Source organism: Lithobates pipiens, unplaced genomic scaffold, assembly GCF_037356315.1.
Source record: "Lithobates pipiens isolate NorthernLeopardFrog02 unplaced genomic scaffold, aLitPip1_a1.2 Scaffold_3, whole genome shotgun sequence".
Lineage (NCBI taxonomy): Eukaryota > Metazoa > Chordata > Amphibia > Anura > Ranidae > Lithobates > Lithobates pipiens.
Genome location: NW_027507790.1, coordinates 89,534,160 through 89,552,116, shown reverse-complemented (window position 1 = coordinate 89,552,116; position 17,957 = coordinate 89,534,160). Strand labels below are relative to the sequence as shown.

The 17,957-nt window shown below is 42.5% G+C and overlaps 1 protein-coding gene across 2 annotated transcripts in view; it reads left to right on the top strand.

Annotated features, from left to right (window-relative positions):
• The window catches only part of HECTD4 (HECT domain E3 ubiquitin protein ligase 4), a 269,419-nt gene that overhangs the window by 28,400 nt on the left and 223,062 nt on the right, over positions 1–17,957 (top strand). For both annotated transcript variants that reach the window (XM_077462034.1, XM_077462033.1), the window contains exons 2-3: positions 3,366–3,880; positions 12,275–12,364. In XM_077462034.1, the coding sequence (XP_077318160.1) occupies positions 3,366–3,880; positions 12,275–12,364 (605 nt within the window). The remainder of the gene's footprint in view (positions 1–3,365; positions 3,881–12,274; positions 12,365–17,957) is intronic.

Genomic DNA, 17,957 nt, shown 5'->3' with positions numbered 1-17,957 from the left:
CCCTTCACTGCCAGTGTCATTTACACAGGAATCAGTGCATTTAAATAGCACTGATTGCTGTATAAATGACAATGGTCCCCAAAATTTGTAAAAAATGTCCGATGTGTCCGCCATAATGTAGCAGTCACAATAAAAATCACTGATCGCCGCCATTACTAGTGTAAAAAAAATATAAAAATGTTATAAAACTATCCCCTATTTTGTAAATGCTATAACTTTTGCGCAAACCAATCAATAATTGCTAATTGCTTTTTTTTTTTTTTTTTTTTTTTTTTTTTTTTTACCAAAAATATGTATAAGAATATGTATCGGTCTAAACTGAGGGGATAATTTTTTTTTTTTTATCGATTTTTTTTTTGGGGGGATATTTATTATAGCGAAAAGTAAAAAATATTGCATTTTTTAAGAATTGTCGCTCGATTTTTGTTTTTAGCACAAAAAATAAAAACCGCTGAGGTGATAAAATACCACCAAAAGAAAGTTCTATATGTGGGGAAAAAAAGATGCCAATTTTGTTTGGGAGCCACGTCGCATGACAGCGCAATTGTCAGTTAAATGGACGCAGTGCCGAATCGCAAAAAGGGGCCTGGTCCTTGGGCCGCAAATTGGTCCGGGGCTTAAGTGGTTAAAAATACCTCTTTGGTCCATAATAACACAGCACACATCTATCTAAAGCTAGAACACAGAGTCCGAGTTCCATATGGTCACCAGTCTGGGCTTCCTCAGAAATCCCTAACCTGTCAAAGCTATTTCCATACACTTGTTACTTATACCAGCTTTTACTCAGCAGTACCCCATTGAGATTGAGTAATTTCCAAGAGATTCAGGGTGAAATTGGAGGCCCAAACTAGCACTTCACTCCCTATTGACCTCCTGCTCTGGATTCCCCCTAAAGTGTAGGGCCATTCTCAGCTCTTCCCTCTTATTGCCTGAATCTCCGGCACAGAGCATGTAACCTATATCCTCTGAAGTCACCCCATACCCCAGTAGCCCCCATTTTCAGAAATCTGCAATTTTCCCCTGGGCAACATCCGCAACAGTTTATTTGGTGGATTAACAAAGGCCTCTACAGGATAGCTCATTTTATAGAACATAAAGGAATTAGAAATCCCTCATATTTTCTGGAGACTTTTAAAAATGCCCACATTGGAGACATTTCGACTCTGCCAAATTATTTACTATTTAGAGACATTATGTTGAGATCAGGGTGATATTACAACACTGACTTTTTCTGAAAACAAATGTTTGCATGGTCTGGAGACACGTGGTTGCATATCAGTTGTATACTCTGTTTGCAGAACAGGGTTCTAAACTCTTAGTAACTAGCTTGGGAGTCAGATCTGGGGGAGACTATAGATGAAGACGTCTGGTTCCGGTGGTCGGCCATGGTGCACAGGAGAATTTTAAATACTTCCCTGGTGGAGGCTAAATATAAGGTATTGTCAGGATGGTACCCACAAGGTTGGGATGGTGGTCTGGAGCGTGGGGATTGGTGATAAATCTTCTCTCCTCTTCATCCTTCCCTTCCATTCATTTTCCACGACGAGTTACAATTTTGACCTGCCCCATCTTTTTTTTTTTTTTTTTTTATAGGTCTAAGAAAGGGCTTTAAGGTTGCTTTTATTCTGGTATTCTGACCCATGTTTGGAAATGTGGTGTCTGTGGAACTGATACAGGCACCAGATAGGAATATTGTTTCTAAATTGCCATATATGTTAATACTTAAAGTGGATGTAAACCCGAAATGTATGTTTTATTTAAAAAATTAACAAATTATGTTATTATGTAGATTATAAGATTTCCTATCATTTGAGCCCAGTCTTGCAACAAAGAGTTCATCCAGCTCTGAGCAATCCTCTTTTATTCAGTGAGAAATCTTGACAAACAGAGAAACTTTGTACAATCCTCCCCCTTGCTGTGAGTGACAGGTGATTTACATATCTGGTGCACTAGCCTAAGAGACAAGCATTCTATTTTAATTCCCTCCCACTCCTTTCTTCTGCTGCTCTGCAAGGATTGGCTGTTCCACACCTCAGCATGATTTGGCATGCTGAAGTCATGTGGGGACTTTTCTGGGGTTTGACTGGATGTTAGTGATCATAGCAGAAGTTCAGTGTAAGAAATTCACAGGAGAAAATATGCATGTTGACAAGGGGAGTGAAGAGGTGGGCGGGGAGTCTACTGACATCACGACTCCACCCACTGAGCCCTGGAAACAGACCCACCTACAAAATGTGCAGATTTTCAGGTCTCATAACAGACAGAGGGGAGACATTTGACAGATAAGTATACATGCAGGAGGCATGTATATCCTTATAGATAACCAATATTGCAGTAGTTTAGAAAGGATGATAGTGGGTTTACATCCACTTTAACATTATATGCCTATAGTGTATATTTTTACCTATTTCTCTTGGGCGCTGATGGCTGTAGAAGAATGTGTTGATTTCGATAATTTTCACTGTAACACCATGGTTTTAATATGCACTTCTACTATTTTGTACCTCATTTGCCTAAAACTTTTTTCAATAAAAATAATTGGGGAAAAAAAAACATGCAAAGCATGTTGGGAATCCAGTTGTGACCAGCAGAGCTCACAACATGAAAGGGGATTTTTAAAGGGAAACGTCAGTGTTTTGTATAAATTTTTTTTCTCCTTTTTAAATATTTAAAAATTCTCTTTTATTTTTTTTATTTTTTATATCAGCCCTGTTAAGATGGGGAAGGGGGGGGGCTTTGGTGAGATATCAGGGGCCCCCTTTGAGACCAGGTAAGAAACTAAGGACACAGATTCCCCAGTCCCTTTCTCTGCAGCCGAGGGAGAGGAGGAGAAGCAGCTGTCAGAAAAGCTATACAAGGAGATCGGTGCTTTTAACTGCCCCCATCGAGGCATCGGCGGTCACCTGTGAGGCTACCTGGCCCACCTGCTGAGTTTGAGGATGCCAGGTCCAATACAACAAGTAGCGGATTAGGTATCGGAGCATTTTCAGTACCGATACTCGTGTAAATGCTTGGTATTGGTACAGACCGATACTGGTATCAGTAGTGGTGCATTCCTGTTTTTTCAAAATGCAGTCTTGTCCTGCCGCAGATATCACAAGATCCTACTGATCTTGTGTCCCTTAATGAATTTCAAGAAAAGGTTTTTGCAGTAAATACCAAAAAAAAGCCAGACTGGTTTGTTGTTATGCCCTGCAATTAGGTAACTTTTATATGGAGGGTTTAGTTGTATTTCATCTATAGGTCCGGTGTAACATTCTACACAGTGTTGGCTTGATGGGATGTACTTCATGATATCTGTGTAGAATTTCCAAAACTGTAATATTTTGAAAGCTAATTTTTTTTATTTATTTTTTTTGTTTCAGATTTTGACATTCGAAACAAAGAACCCTACAGAATTAGCAGAACGCTTGCGAGCAGTGTGTGGAAATCAGAGCAACGCTTATGCACGCTTACTTGAATATCGCCTAAACGCCTTGCGTGGATTGTGGAATGCACAGCGCCAGTTGGCTTTGGAAGAACAACATGAGAGGGAGGGCTCAGATGAGGAAACCTTGGCATTACTTAAGCGACAAGGCCTGCTACAACAACCAGAACAGGCTCCATTTACATCTCGAATGGGACTCTTGTTGGTATTTCCCCTTATTCAGTCTCAGAGTAAAACAGACCCCTCACTTTGTAATATAACAGCTGAGGTGCTATTAAATTGCCTACGGGACTGTCAGCCTTTGAGCCTCACTAAAGAACCAGCTGACTGCTTGAATGGAATAGAGGCTCTGCTTTGCTCTTGGCTGGAAGACTCTTCTACTTTGGATCAGCAAGCCTCTTTCAAGCAAAAAGAAAACTCCGCTGCTGCCCTGGTTGCCTTGGCATGTGCCAGGTATGTAAGAAAGCCAAGCGCATATCTAGAAGTCATTCATTTCTGTGTATAAATTCAAGTTTGAGCTATTGAGTTATGTAAACATGCTTTCTTTTAAATCAAAGAAACATACAGAGAGCCTGGTAAATTTTAAAAGGTTTTTAATGTGGTCTCAAAAGGAAATTATGTTACGCCGAGTAAATTGATATCCAACATTTCACGCTTCATAATTGTGGCCGCTCGTGGAATGGCGACAAATTTTTACCCTTAATCTCCATAGGTGAAGGTTAAAAAATTCTGCAGGTTGCATGTTTAGAGTTAGAGGAGGTCTAAGGCTAGAATTATTGCTCTCACTCTAACGATCGTGGCAATACCTCACGTGTGGTTTGAACACCGTTTTCATATGCGGGTATTACTCGCAAGCTCAGCGGGACGGTGCAAGTTTTAAAATGTATTTTTTCTTATTTATTTTACCTTTTTTTATTTTTACATTCTTCTTTTAAAAATAAAAAAAAATTCACTTTTATTCCTATCACAACGGATTTAAACATCCATTGTAATAGAAAAAAAGCTTGCAGAACCTTTTAAATATGAAATCTGGGGTAAAAAAAAAAAATATATGTCCCTTTTAAGACCTATGGGTGGAAGTGTAATGATATGGAGTGGAAGTGCCCTGCAATGTTATGGAGACGGGTGGGGGTCATCTTCCCCCTCACTCGTCTCCATACCACACAGGGAGAAGAGCTCAATGGCCACCGACGGCTCTTGTAAGCAGCAGAGGGGACTGGAGAGTGGCGGGAGGGGGCGGGGGGGGGGCCCTCTCCCTCTCCCTCTCCCGCTGCCGCTAAAAGTAAAAATATGCGTCAAATATGCAGCAGAGACCACTTTTATCTGAAAGCGGAATGCATGCTGAAGAGGAGGGTGCCGGGGTTATGGCAGCTATAGCTGGTGTCATAATGATATGCCTCTTCAAAGTAGCAACGTAAAACCACGGCGGGTGGTTCATAAGTGGTTAAATTGATATTAAACCTGGCAATAATACAGAAATATTGTACAAAATTGCTAACCAATTCCAAATAATGGTAGGGGCTTAGGCGCCTATCTGCCAAACTGCTGAGGCATTTGCAAAAACACAGCGTTTTTAGGCATACATTTGTTTTTTTTTTGTTTTCTGTTGTAAATGCAGATCTTTGTTTTCAGTATGCCTGTGCACACAGGTGTGTAAACGTATAGATGAGTAAAAAAACACACAGAAATCTCCTCAACCTGCTTGTACTTGTACCGTACTTTATCTTTGGAAAAGTAGTGTTGTCACACTAGTGCCTAGTACATACAACGTGAAAATCGGACGGAAAACGCCACTTTTGGAGTGATCGTCTGATAACCTGATCGTGTTAGTACACAGCTTTCGAGAGCCGATCATGACTGTTCATGCAAACATCTCCAAAAGGACAAGCACAAAAAAGTTTCTTGTATAACAACAGAACAAATAATTTTCCTGTAATTAGTATGGTATTTAAAAAAAATCCATATGACCAAGACCACGCATGGAAATGAGAGAATACAATAGATTACTACCGGAGTTGTGTTCTGTTGTGCAAGAATTGTCTTAACTTTAGTAACCTATTGGTTCTTGAAATGAGACTAGCCTGCCAAAAAAAAAAGCACGATCATTCGTCTGATACTCTTATCGTGTGTATGAGGCATAGGTCTGAAAACTAAAAAATGTCTCTCCTCCTTTTCTACAAGGATAACTGGGAACAATGCTAAATGATAACAGCAAGCAAATGCTGTTATTAACTTGTAATCAACTTGTGTCAAGATCAACTTGTAATCTTATTCCTGGATGACTTTTTTAACAGACCAAAAAGAATCTCTCTTAAAACGGGAGTCCACCGGGACTCTGCGTTTTTTTTTTTTTTTTTTTAAAAGCCAGCAGCTACAAATACTGCAGCTGCTGACTTTTAAAATAGTGACACTTACCTGTCCAGCGCGCCCGCGATGTCGGCACCCGAAGCCGATCTCTAGGTCGCCTGTCGGGTCCTGCCGCCGCCATCTTGGGTATGGGAATCAGGAAATGGAGCCTTTCGGCTTCATTTCCCCGGTTCCCTACTGCGCATGCGCGAATTGCGCTGCACAATAAGGACGCGCCCCGCTGCCTCTGGGATCTGTGTGTTTCCCAGCAGGCAGCGGGGCACTTGCGGAAAGGGGCGTAAGGTACGCCCCTTTCCGCAGAGAGCTATCCCGGAAGTGGGTGCAGTTACCTGGATTATCCAGGTAACTGCACCCCCCTCCCCCCCGAAAGGTGCCGATTGTGGCACCGGAGGGGGGGAGGGTTCCGATGAGCGGAAGGTCCACTTTAGGGTGGACCTCCGCTTTAAGCCTGGGTTGCATGAAAAAAAAAAACCCAGATGGCTTTGATTGGAACCACCATACTAACCATGCAAGGTTAGTCCAGCGATCTCCACTGAGCTGTTGTGTTCGGACATGGGCTGGGCCCCCAGCCATTGGCAGAGAGCGCTGATCAGTATTCGCTCGGCTGCTGGTGTTCAAGCATGCACATCTGACGGAAGCCAAACGGCGGGCTTCTGTCGGATAGACCGACATACACATTGGCTGAATGTCGGCCCTTTTTTATTTATTATTATTATTATTATTATTATTATTATTATTATTATTATTATTATTATTATTATTATTATTAATTTTTTTTTTTTTTTTTTTTTTTTTTAAACCTACTGTTGTCTCCCGACATTTGGCCTATGTGTCTGTGTCTTTACACCCTCAGAGGCCCTACACCCCACATTCCCCTTTAAGATCCCATAACTTTTTTTTCTTCGATTTGTGTTGTGTGTGTTTTTTTTTTTTTTTTTTTTTTTTTTTTTTGGGGCTTTGAGTTTCAAGATAGAAAATGCTCAGGTGTGAATGGTGCTTGAGGCCCATTCACACTGCCCGCACACTAAAACGCACACAGGGGGTGGTGTACCGCATCACACAGCCCCCTTTTTTTTAGCAACTTTATTTGAAGTGCACAAAGTGACACTTCCTTCATGGCACAGCAGTGAGTTGTGCTGCTGTGTAGGGTCATGTGGTACTTTACTGTGTACCGCAATAAAATTCTGCATTTTTTTTATTTTTTTTAAGCTCGCTGCACTTCACCTGTGGGTTCCTTTGTACGAACAAGGCACATGGAAAACAATTGCTTTCGATGTACCCTAACGTTGACTGGCATTCTTCCAGTGTGGAAAAACGCCAGTTGCTGCACTGGTGGGAAGGGCCCTAACAATCGGTCATATGGGCAGGGGTGGTAAAGGGACTTGACGGCCTCTTAACCCTGACATATCCCATCTTCATCTCTACTCATTCACCATTCTTTGTGCGGTGTATTTTGCAGTAGGCTGCACAGCTCAAAGTTGATTATTTTTAAAATTGAGTTTTAAGACTTTTAAAAGGTTGTTTTCTAAGGGTGGATGAGTTTTGTGGGAGATTAATATGTGAAGTGTCAGTCACTATTGGGGAAAAAAAAAATCTAAATAGCTTTAATTTCTTTTAACTGTTCAGCAGTGGTCATGAACTCTGTCCTCAGGGCCCACTAACAGGCCAGGTTTGCAAGATAACTGAAATACATGACAGGTGATATCATTTGCTGCTCAGTGATTGCAGTATTCTAGTCTGCATCTCCCCAAGGTAATACATAAAACCTGCCCTGTTAGTTGGCCCTGAGGACAGGGTTGATGATCACTGTTGTACAGGGTTACTTATTTAAATATTTCCCCTATGTTTAGCTTTACTTATTTTCTGAGCCTTTATAGCCCTTTGCTGGAATGAGGTCAAAAGTCACCTGAAGTCTGAGTCATTCTGCCAACGGCCTGGCCTTTCACACTGATGACTCCCGGGAATTGATAGCGAAGTAAACCTTTAATATGTTGGCTTTCATAATTAAATTCATTCATAATTAAATAAAGCCCTATCCTGGCAGGGTCTCTAACTATGCTGCTAAAATATATAGCATCTTGGATCTTTAATAATACATGTGAGGCCTCTTTTACATGGGCGCTATGGCCTGTACAGTGTAACTCAGTTGTTTCCTTATGCAACTGGAACCACCAGGAGCTGAGTGCAGGCAGCCTATGTAACTAATGGGGACTCAGCAGCAGTATGATCACAGCCACTCGTCCCAAGCTGACAGGTGTGTAATGGGGGGTACCTGCACACCCCTCCTGGTGGCTCTAGCCACATCTATAAATGACCCCACTCCACAGGCCACAACTCCTGTGACGATGAGGTCCAAAAGCATATCTTTCATGGGAGAATTCGGAAATTCCCATGCAGACCTCCTGAAAATGCTAATTCTGTAGCATTTGACCCATTCCCACCACTGTGGTACGTTGGTTTGTTTAAATTGGCTGCCTAGCGCACTGCAGCACAACAAAAGGGTGTTCAACAATCAACATATATACCATGCGTTGCTGTATCATGGGCGTTAATGCAGTCCAGCAGTGTGAATGGGCTCTTATACTCCAGGACCATGTTGTAAATATTATATTTATATAGCGCCAACCTTTTTATATGTGTATTTGTACCAAGTCAGTGACAATCAGGAACAGTTGAAGGCATCAGAATGACAGCCAGGGAGCTATCGTGGTCTAGATCAGGGGTGTCCAACCTTATCGCCTTTCTGGGCTGCACATAAGGCTAGCTGATGAGCAGAAAAAGTCAGACAGATCACAAGTTGAGGTTCATTGATTTAGATAATGTAACCTGAGTAATAAAACTTTTTATTGTGAAAGAGGACAACTTAAAACTAGTGTAATATTTGACACTGTTTTTGAAAAACTAACACATCAATATCTGGATCGTTGGTAGTAGTAGTAGCAATTCTCAAGGTGCTCATCAAATATTTTGGTTCCAATTTTGCCCTTCGTGTGCTCAGTCCTTGAAAACAGTTGCCCACAAATATAGGTGCTCCAGAAAATTGAGGACATGAATTAAGGCGTGATTGTGAAGAGTGGGATATTTTTCTTTGGGAAGATAAAATGTATAAAGTCCAGTAAAGGGACATTGTCAAGTTTTTTTTTTCTTTGGCTGCACGTGTTCACTAAGTGTAAACACGTTTTTTACATAAAAATTTTGATTTTTTTTTTGTAAGTTTATGGCAGGGCTCGACAAAACCCGGGCGCCAGGTCGCATTTGCGACTAGAATTAGCGACTTGGCGCCAGGGGCAGCACAGCTGGGGGTATCCTGTCTCCGTGGACCCCCCCGGCGTGATCACGTCGGGCCGTGCCGCCGGCGGCCGGTAATTGAGCCCCTGGCTTTGAGGCCTTCTGCAATCCTATGGTTCCTTCTGGAATCTGGCGCCCTCTTGTGGTGGCCATTGGAATGACAACCAGCAATGCTAATGGAGCTTCCCCTGCCTGCCAGCCTATCTCCCTCCCTTTACTTAGAACCCCTATATATATATATATTATTTATTCGAACACCCTAGAGAATAAAATGGTGGTCGTTGCAATACTGTCTGTCACACCGTATTTGCACAGTGGACTTACAAGCGCACTTTTTTGGGGAAAAATGATTTATTTAATAAAAATAAGACAACGGTAAAGTTAGCCCAATTGTTTTTTTTTATATTGTGAAAGATAATGTTACGCCGAGTAAATCGATACCCAACATGTCATGCTTCAAAATTGCGCCTGCTCATGGAATGGCGACAAACGTTTACCCTTTAAAATCTCCATAGGCGACGTTTAAAAATTTCTACAGGTTGCACTTTTTTTTTTTAGTTACAGAGGAGGTCTAGGGCTAGAATTATTGCTCTCACTCTACCGATCGCAGCGATACCTCACATGCGTGGTTTGAGCACCACTTTCATATGCGCTCGCTTCTGCACGCAAGCTTGGCGGGACAGGGCGCGTTTAAAATTTTTCTTTTTTCTTATTTTAACTTTTATTTTTATTTTTTTTCACTGTTCTTTTAAAAAAAAAACTGTGTCACTTTTATTACTATTATAAGGAATGTAAAAATCCCTTGTAATAGAAAAAAGCATGACAGGTCCTCTTATATATGAGATCTGGGAATCAGACCTCACATCTCATATTTACACTAAAATGCAATTTAAAAAAAATGTGTCATTTGAAAAAAATAAAAAAAATAAAATGTCCCTCTAAGAGCTATGGGCAATGACTTGGAGACAGGTGGGGGGCTGGGGGCCATCTTCCCCTCACTCGTCTCCATGTCGGGCCAGGGACAGGTCCAGATCGCCGTCACGGACCTGGCTCCTAACTTTTTTAGCTGGCTCCTAGATTCCAAGCAAATTTGTCAACCCCTGGTTTATGGTTTTGTCTTGGCCCGCATTCATAGTGGTCTTGGGCTGCAGGTTGGACACCCCTGCTTTAGAGATTGGCAATGGCAACCTACATCATTTTTTTTTTCATTTTTTTTTTTTTCATGACGGGTGTACTTAAAAGGAAACATTGACACTATCATTGCTATGTTTTCATCCTGTAAATCGGGGGTCTCAAACTGTCAGCCCTCCAACTGTTGCAAAACTACAAGTCCCATGAGGCATTGCAAGGCTGACCGTTATAAACATGATGGGACTTGTAGTTTCTCAGCAGCTGGAGGGCTGCCAGTTTGAGACTGTTGCTGTAAATGCTAGGTGCCTGGCTGTCATGTTGGCCTTGCTTGAATACTTGAGTACATTTTGTGCAGGTAACTTTTGACTTTTTATTTTTAAAAGGAGGTGCTAGCCTTCATATTTGCCTTTTTAAAGTTGTTGTAAACCCTTACAAACCACTTCGACCTACAGGTAAGCCTAGATTAAGGCTTGCCTGTAGGTCCAAGAAATATCTCCTAAACCTACACGGTTTAGGAGATATTTGCCAAAAGACAAGCACTGCTGAGACGGCGGCGTGCAGGCGCACTGAGCACGCCGCTGTCAACAGCGATATGCCGTGAGTGGCGGCTCCCGTGCACATGCGCGGGAGTGACGTCTTTGCGGCTCCATCGAATGACCGCGCCGGAGCAGCAAAACCCACCAAGAAGATGGAGGCTCTGTACACAAGGGGACAGCAGTGACTTCGCTGGCTCCTGTGTCAGGTAAGTGACACATAATGGACTACTATGGGATGCATAGTAGTCCATTATGCTTTACCTTTGCAGGGAATCAAAGAGGAAGTAAACCCATTAGGGTTTACTTCCTCTTTAAGAAAAGTATCCTTTAACGTTGTAATGTTATTTGTATCTTCAGCTATATGTTCTCTCCTAACGTAAAAATCCAAGCCACTCCATTCCTTAATGCTGATCTCAGCTCGGCATCTAAACAAATACCAGACTGAAGTCCTGGTCTGCTGGTTAAGTGATGTGTGACATCTGCACTCCCTCTCTAGTCTGGCTGTACATATCTGTGTATGTCTGAAGTCCCACACAAGACCTCACAGGCAGTGAGAAGAAAGATGATGAATCTAAGCATTAATGTCTGTGCAATGCGAAGCTTTACCGCAAATATGGGCTTGCCGCTACAGACCATTCCTACTTAAAATGCTAGTTACCAGGCTGTCATGCTGATCTAAAGCTTTAGACCTGTGAATCAATGGCTTTGATAAAGAATGGCGATCAGGAAATCTGACAAAACAGTCTGCATGCTTGTTCCAGTTTAATGATTTAGCTGTTGAATGCAGAGATTGCCAGGCATCTAGTATTTTCAGGAGGAAGCCTGCAATGATGCCTGCACTTCTCTCAGTATAGATTTCCTATTAATTATGGCAGCCCCAGAATACATTTCTATTCAGAGATTTGCTGATTGTGTATGCACCAGATAGTGCCACTAACAAATGCGTTATGTAGGTAAACTGCATGCACAACTGTACAGAATATTCTGCATAATCGCAAGACTGGCTATACAGAATTATAAATTATTTGGCAGGTAATGTATTTCAAATGTGTGCCCCGACTTTCACTCAAATGCCATCACAATTCCAAGTCTTCTCGTTTTTGTCTTATCATGGCTTTAAGACTGACTGTACACCACCTGACTAATCGGGGTGGGCATGCAGAGGGATGGGTATATCAAGACAACCTGACCAATCTACTAATAAAGGACAATGTAGGTCAAGTTGGTACAGTGGTTACCAATGTAGGCTCAGAAATTTGTCAGCATGATGAGTTTTACTATGGAATGTTCTCTTTTCAATAGGTGGGCATGAAGCAAGCCTAATGGTTCACCAAGCCAGGAATAGCAGTTCCTGCAGTGCTGGCTGATTGTTTTGAGGCCAAGTAATTCCCTCTTCACCGTACCCACCCTGGCCAATCTGACTTTTTGTGTTGCAATTAAGACACCTACAACTAACTATCTTGCTTATAGTTACCCTGTTTGATTGTTTCATATCTTTACTGACCAATGTTTTATTTGTTTTTAGGGGATCATTAAAAACCTTCATTCACACTGTGCATTTGCTGCAGAAACAGACAGAATTAGGATCTCTGCCTGTGGCAGATGTACTCTATAGGTAAGTGTACCCACTCGTTTGCAATGTGATTCATACTGCTGCTTCATAAGTAATACATGCTTGGATGATGTGGGATGGCAGAAAATCTGCTTGCATTGATTTTACGTTTCTGTTGCTCCCACTGTCTTGGTAGGCTGTTTTCACATGTCAAAAACCCACTTCCGGGTTAAAGTGTGCCCTAGTGTTGCTGAATGTGCTGAACTCAATCACTTCTTTTATTGAATTGTTTTTGAATTGTGACAGCAGGTGCGGGGAGAGGATCCCCCACCCACTGTCTCAATGGGGGTTTGGGTCAGGGTATGGGCAGTTACTTTTAGTAAAATCTTATACCTTGAATATGGATGTAACCTGTTACTAAAGGTGAACTTAACCTTTTAAGAGTAGTTGGGCTTAACTCCTGAATTCCACTTTAAGTGTCGGAATCTTATTTAAAAACTATCACTTTAATTGACTCAATCTATTTCCTTTACTAATACATGCAGACCTAACATCTGCTGCCAGGACAAAATCATTATAGTCTGAGCGCTGCTCACCCATTCACAGAAAGCTTTGTATTTTGTCAAATATCAATGAATATAAGGCTTCCTCTCAATCGCAGAGGTAGAGATTGTGGTGTCATATACCAGCCTGACACTGCAGCCAGTTTATACATCGTAGACAGTGGCTGCAGAAATGAGTAAAAGAAATAGTGCATTTGGGCCTACTTGGCCCAAACAATCAATTTGTGCTTGGGATGAGATGTGGAGGGATTGGTGGCTATTAATACTGGGAAGGGTAATTTGGGGAGGGGGGATTTGTGCTGGGGGGAATTCGGTTGAGGGGGGAGGGGTAAATCACGCTAGCAGGTGGGATAGGCTTTGTGCTGGGAGGGTGAACTAGGCAGGGAGGATTTGTGCTAGGATGGGAAATTTGAGAGCAAAGAGGATGTGTGTGCTAGTAGGGTTGATTCTTTTGGGTGGGAAGGATTTGAGCTGGGAGATCGGATTGAGTGGCAAAGATTTGTGCTGAGAGGGGGGATTTGGACTGGGAACATTCTTGGGGGAGAACTTTGCAGAGGAAATTTTGTTTCAAAGTTTTTTTTTTTTTTTTTTTTTTTTTTCTAGAATTTTAAAAATTCACAAAAAACACAAATTAATAGCGTTAACTGTCCGCCTGTGACATTGTAGAATAAGTAACGCATGCACACAAAGGTAATAGTTCAGCCATGGAGAGAGTATTGCCTGATAAGACCAGGAAAAATAACTAGAAAAACAAGGGATCGTGTCCATCCCACCCCGACACCCCATATGGGATCTAACTGTGTCAAAGAGGATAGAGAGCACACCCGACTCCGCAAATTACTCCTCATAAAGAAACCCCATCACGCAGTACTCCTCCAGTTCTATGAACAAATGAAGAAGAAAACCGTGCTGAACTAGAGGTCATAAGAGCAGTAAGAGACCATGCTTGGTGAAAATTTCAATCTAACAACGTATCCTATGTTAGATCGCTATTTGTTAACAGGAACTACCCAGAGCGCAAGTTCCTTACTAATCAAAAGAGGGTGCTGAAGGATAATCTTTGGCCAGGGTGAGCAAGATAAGGAGAAGAGAGAAAGGTCAAAGAGAAAGGGAAAGTTTTAAAATGGCACTATGGAACATCTATAAGTAATAGATTGTGTTTGTTTATCGCAGAGGCGCTTTAAGATATTTCGGCCAGGGTTCCCAGACAGTTACAAATTTGTCAGCTGTTGCAAAGAATATTGAGAGTCGCTTCCAGGCAGGGGCGATTGTCGTCTTAGCTCCCAACAACATGAAATGGATAAGCTTCCATAGGGGTTTGCTAGAACCAGCCGGCCTACTATTCTGTAGCGCCAACTCGGGTGTTTTTTGGTAGAGTTTGACCGGTTACTTTGCACAGCAAACTGAAAATCTTATTACAGGACCCTCAAATCCGAGGGCACTCCCACCAAGTGTGAAAGAGTGAGCCCAAAATGTTGCATCCTCTGAAGCACAATGGGGAGGTGTTCGGGAATTTATTGGCCAGGTGAGCGTGAACCATATATGTAATAATCTTTAGATTGGTTTCCAGCAAGGAGGTGTTTACCATGCCTCTAAAAGCTTGTTGAAATACTGAGAACCAGGTTTTTCTGCTTCCCAACTGACCTCCACATTATGTTCCCAGTTTAGGGCATATGAGGGTTTGTCTAGGTTTTCCACCAGTGCTGCATAGATCAATGTTATTCCTCCTCTCTGATACATGGCTTCAGAACACCATCTTTCATACATGGTAATTCTCTGTGGGCCGGGTCTTGAGTCCTAAATGGATGCTAAGAAATGTCAAATTTGGTGTAGGAGAAACCTTTCAGAAGGGAGCATGTCCAGCTACTGACACAATGACTTGGCATCAGGGGTCCCATAGAGGACATGACGTGGCCTATTTTGTTTAAGCCCTTGTCCGTCCACACCAGGAGGGAACTGTGGGTTGTTAAACAGATGGGTTAATGGGAGGATACCTGATATCAAGTAAGCAGATTTATATAGAACATCACATACAGCTATTGAATGTGAAAGGGTAGTGGCTAGAATTGGGGGGCCTCTGGGGGGAGCCCATAACAAAAAGTCGATGGTATGTAATGAAACCGTCTGTCTCTCCATGTCAGCCCAATCTGGTTTATTACCGAAAGCGTAAGACAGTAAAAAATTGTGACAGTTGAGCTACCTGGTAGTATCTCCAGGGGTTTGGTAACCCCAGACCTCCACATGTGCGTCTTCTATATAGTACGCTTTTAGGGCATTGGTAGCCTTTTGTTATCTGAGATTGAAACTTCTCTAATTGATGCTTCTTTACCGGAATTGGAAGGGAGCGAAAAAGATATAGGATCCTGGCAAAGAGGGTCGTTTTGATCAAGTGCACCCTACCCAGCCATGACAGGTCACCCTGTCCCCAGCTGGATATATCCGTACCCAATTTTTGAAACGTAGGAGGGTAATTGCTATTATATTGTTGGTCTATATTGGCTGCCAAGTTGATACCCAGGTAAGGAATGTATGACGAATGGCAGACAAATGCAAAGTGGTCTTTTAGCCGTTCAACCAATGGCCCAGGGGTGGAAATGTTTAATGCTGCTGATTTGGTCTGGTTTACTTTAAGGCCAGAGACCCTCCCAAAGTCCTGTAAGAGTTTAACAATATTAGGAGTAGATATAATGGGGGAGGTGATGAACAGTAGCAGGTCATCTGCAAATAGGGCACATTTTATGTGAATGTTGGCCACATCTCACCCCATTAATGTCGGGGTGCTCCCTAATTGCAATTGCCAGGGTTTTGATTGCAATGGCAAAAAATTATAGGGGAGAGAGGACATCCCTGTCTAGTCCCATTTGAGATTGGGAAAGGTTCTGAGTAACAGCTTTGAAGCTTGACCTGGGCTCTTGGTTGATCATATAGAGCTCATATAATTTGCATAAACCTTGGGCCAAATCCCCATCTATTAAGGACCTCAAAAAGGTAAGACCAGTCAACAGTGTTGAAAACGTTCTGTAGGTCTGTTAGCAGGAACCCCCCCCCCCTCCATTGCAGACCCCCATCCTATTTCGACTGCAAAAGTGATACTATATTTACCACTCTACGTATCTGATCTGGGCCTTGTCTCCCCAGGATGAATTCCACATGATCTTTGTGTTCATAGCTACCTATAAATTTAGATAATTTATTGGCCAGTATCTTTGTCAGTAATTTTAGATCGTTGTTGATCAGAGATATAGGCCTGTAATTGCAGACATCCGAGTGGTCCTAACTGGGAAATAACTGAAACATAAGCAAGTTTGGCCTTGTTGTCCAGGGAGGACCCCTCCCGAAGGGAGTTGAAGAATCTCATTAAGAATGGAGTAATAGTGGGAGCAAAAACTTTAGAGAACCCATCTGGTCCTGGGGCCGAGCCCTTTTTCAAGTTTTTGATCACTTCCAATACCTCCGCTTCCACAATCTGTTGATCTAGGGCTGATTTATGTCTGTTTTCCAGCTCAGGGAGCGGAATCTGGTCTAAAAAATCAGAAAGACCTGAAGGTCGGGATCCATCCTCCCTTTTATATAATTTGGCATAAAATTCATGAAACATGGCCCTAATCCTCTGAGGGTTTTGTGTAAGAGTTCCCACCTTGTCACATATTTTGGGAAAGGAGAATGAGCAGGGCCTGGAGGACAACTTGAGTTGAATAATCTTACCCCTAATGACTACTTTATGAGCTGCCCAAAGAGTTGAAGGGGTGACTTCCCCATTCCACGGTTTGGAGCATAATACCAGACAAATGTGTACATGGCCCCTTTCAGAGAGCCTGCCAGGAGAATTTATCTACCTTCAGGGTCTCTTATTTTTTATATTTTTTTGGGGGGGCAAGGTGGGGTTTTTAGTGAAAAATATGCCCACCCCCATTAGTCTTGTCTGTCGCATTAGCTAGGTAGAATTGGGGAAATTTGACATGTAGACATTTCCAGTTAGTTATTGTTTGGGGAAGTGTGTTTCCTGTAAGAGGAGTATATCAATATGTTGGAAGTGGGAGATCTGAAAGAATTTCTGGAGCTTCAGTGGCGAGTTCAGTCCTTGGACGTTGTGAGAGGCTACCATAAAGGAAGTTGGCATGTCATTGGGTGAAGCCAATGAAATACAGCGCTGTGTAGAGACCTACCTTCCTCCATATGAAACCGGTCTGAAACCAAATTAAGTATAAGAAGAGGTGTACCCTCATTAACAGTGTAAATGTATTGCTTCCATAGTGCTTGAAAGGAGAACGAAAAAATAAGGTGAGCCAGGAAATGAGGGACAGAGAGTAGCAAAAAAGGGTCTGGGAAGGTCATGGGAATAACTTCCCACTAGGCTCCCCAATGACAAAGAGATGGGGATAGGCATGCCTATCCCCACTCTAAGGCAAAACCACACAAGATTCTGCCTGGGTGGCAGAACATCATCTGCCGTCAGTGTCAACATTCAACTCCCGAAGGCAGAGGGAGGAGCATAATTACTGCTCTGGTCTAAGTGAGTACTCGACACCAGGGTATAAAAATGAAATCGCCTGTAGCATAACTTGGCAATGGTAATAATGAGCTGGGGAGGCTCCCCCCCAAGGGGCAGAATCACCTGTCTGTAGACGTTTGGAGCGCCAAGCACCTCCAGCTCAACAGGCAAGGGATCCGACAGCAACCAGGGCCCATTCTAGTAAATACAGGTAATGCTGTGAAGGGACCAAAGACCCTGCGAAGTTGTCATTCTAAGAAAAAGCATAGCGCAATCCGTGCTCCCAGGGCGACCCGGGCCTGCATGGTGTGAGAGGAATCCTCACCCTAAGCAGAAATCCCAAGTCCCCCTGGACATGAAGTGGGCCTGGTTAACATAAGGCTAATGAGAGACAGACCAAACGTACTATTAAACGTTAAACAAGACCTATACCTGTCCGTGAAACTAGTAACCTACTGTCCAGTGAACTAAGTAACCCATTAGAGGAGCTGAGAATTCAAAGGTGAGCAAATAGTCTACCAAATGAAGAGGGGGGACTCCCTAAGAAGTGAAATCACAAGCTGACACCTGTAACTACAAAGGAGGGAAGGGATAATGTTGG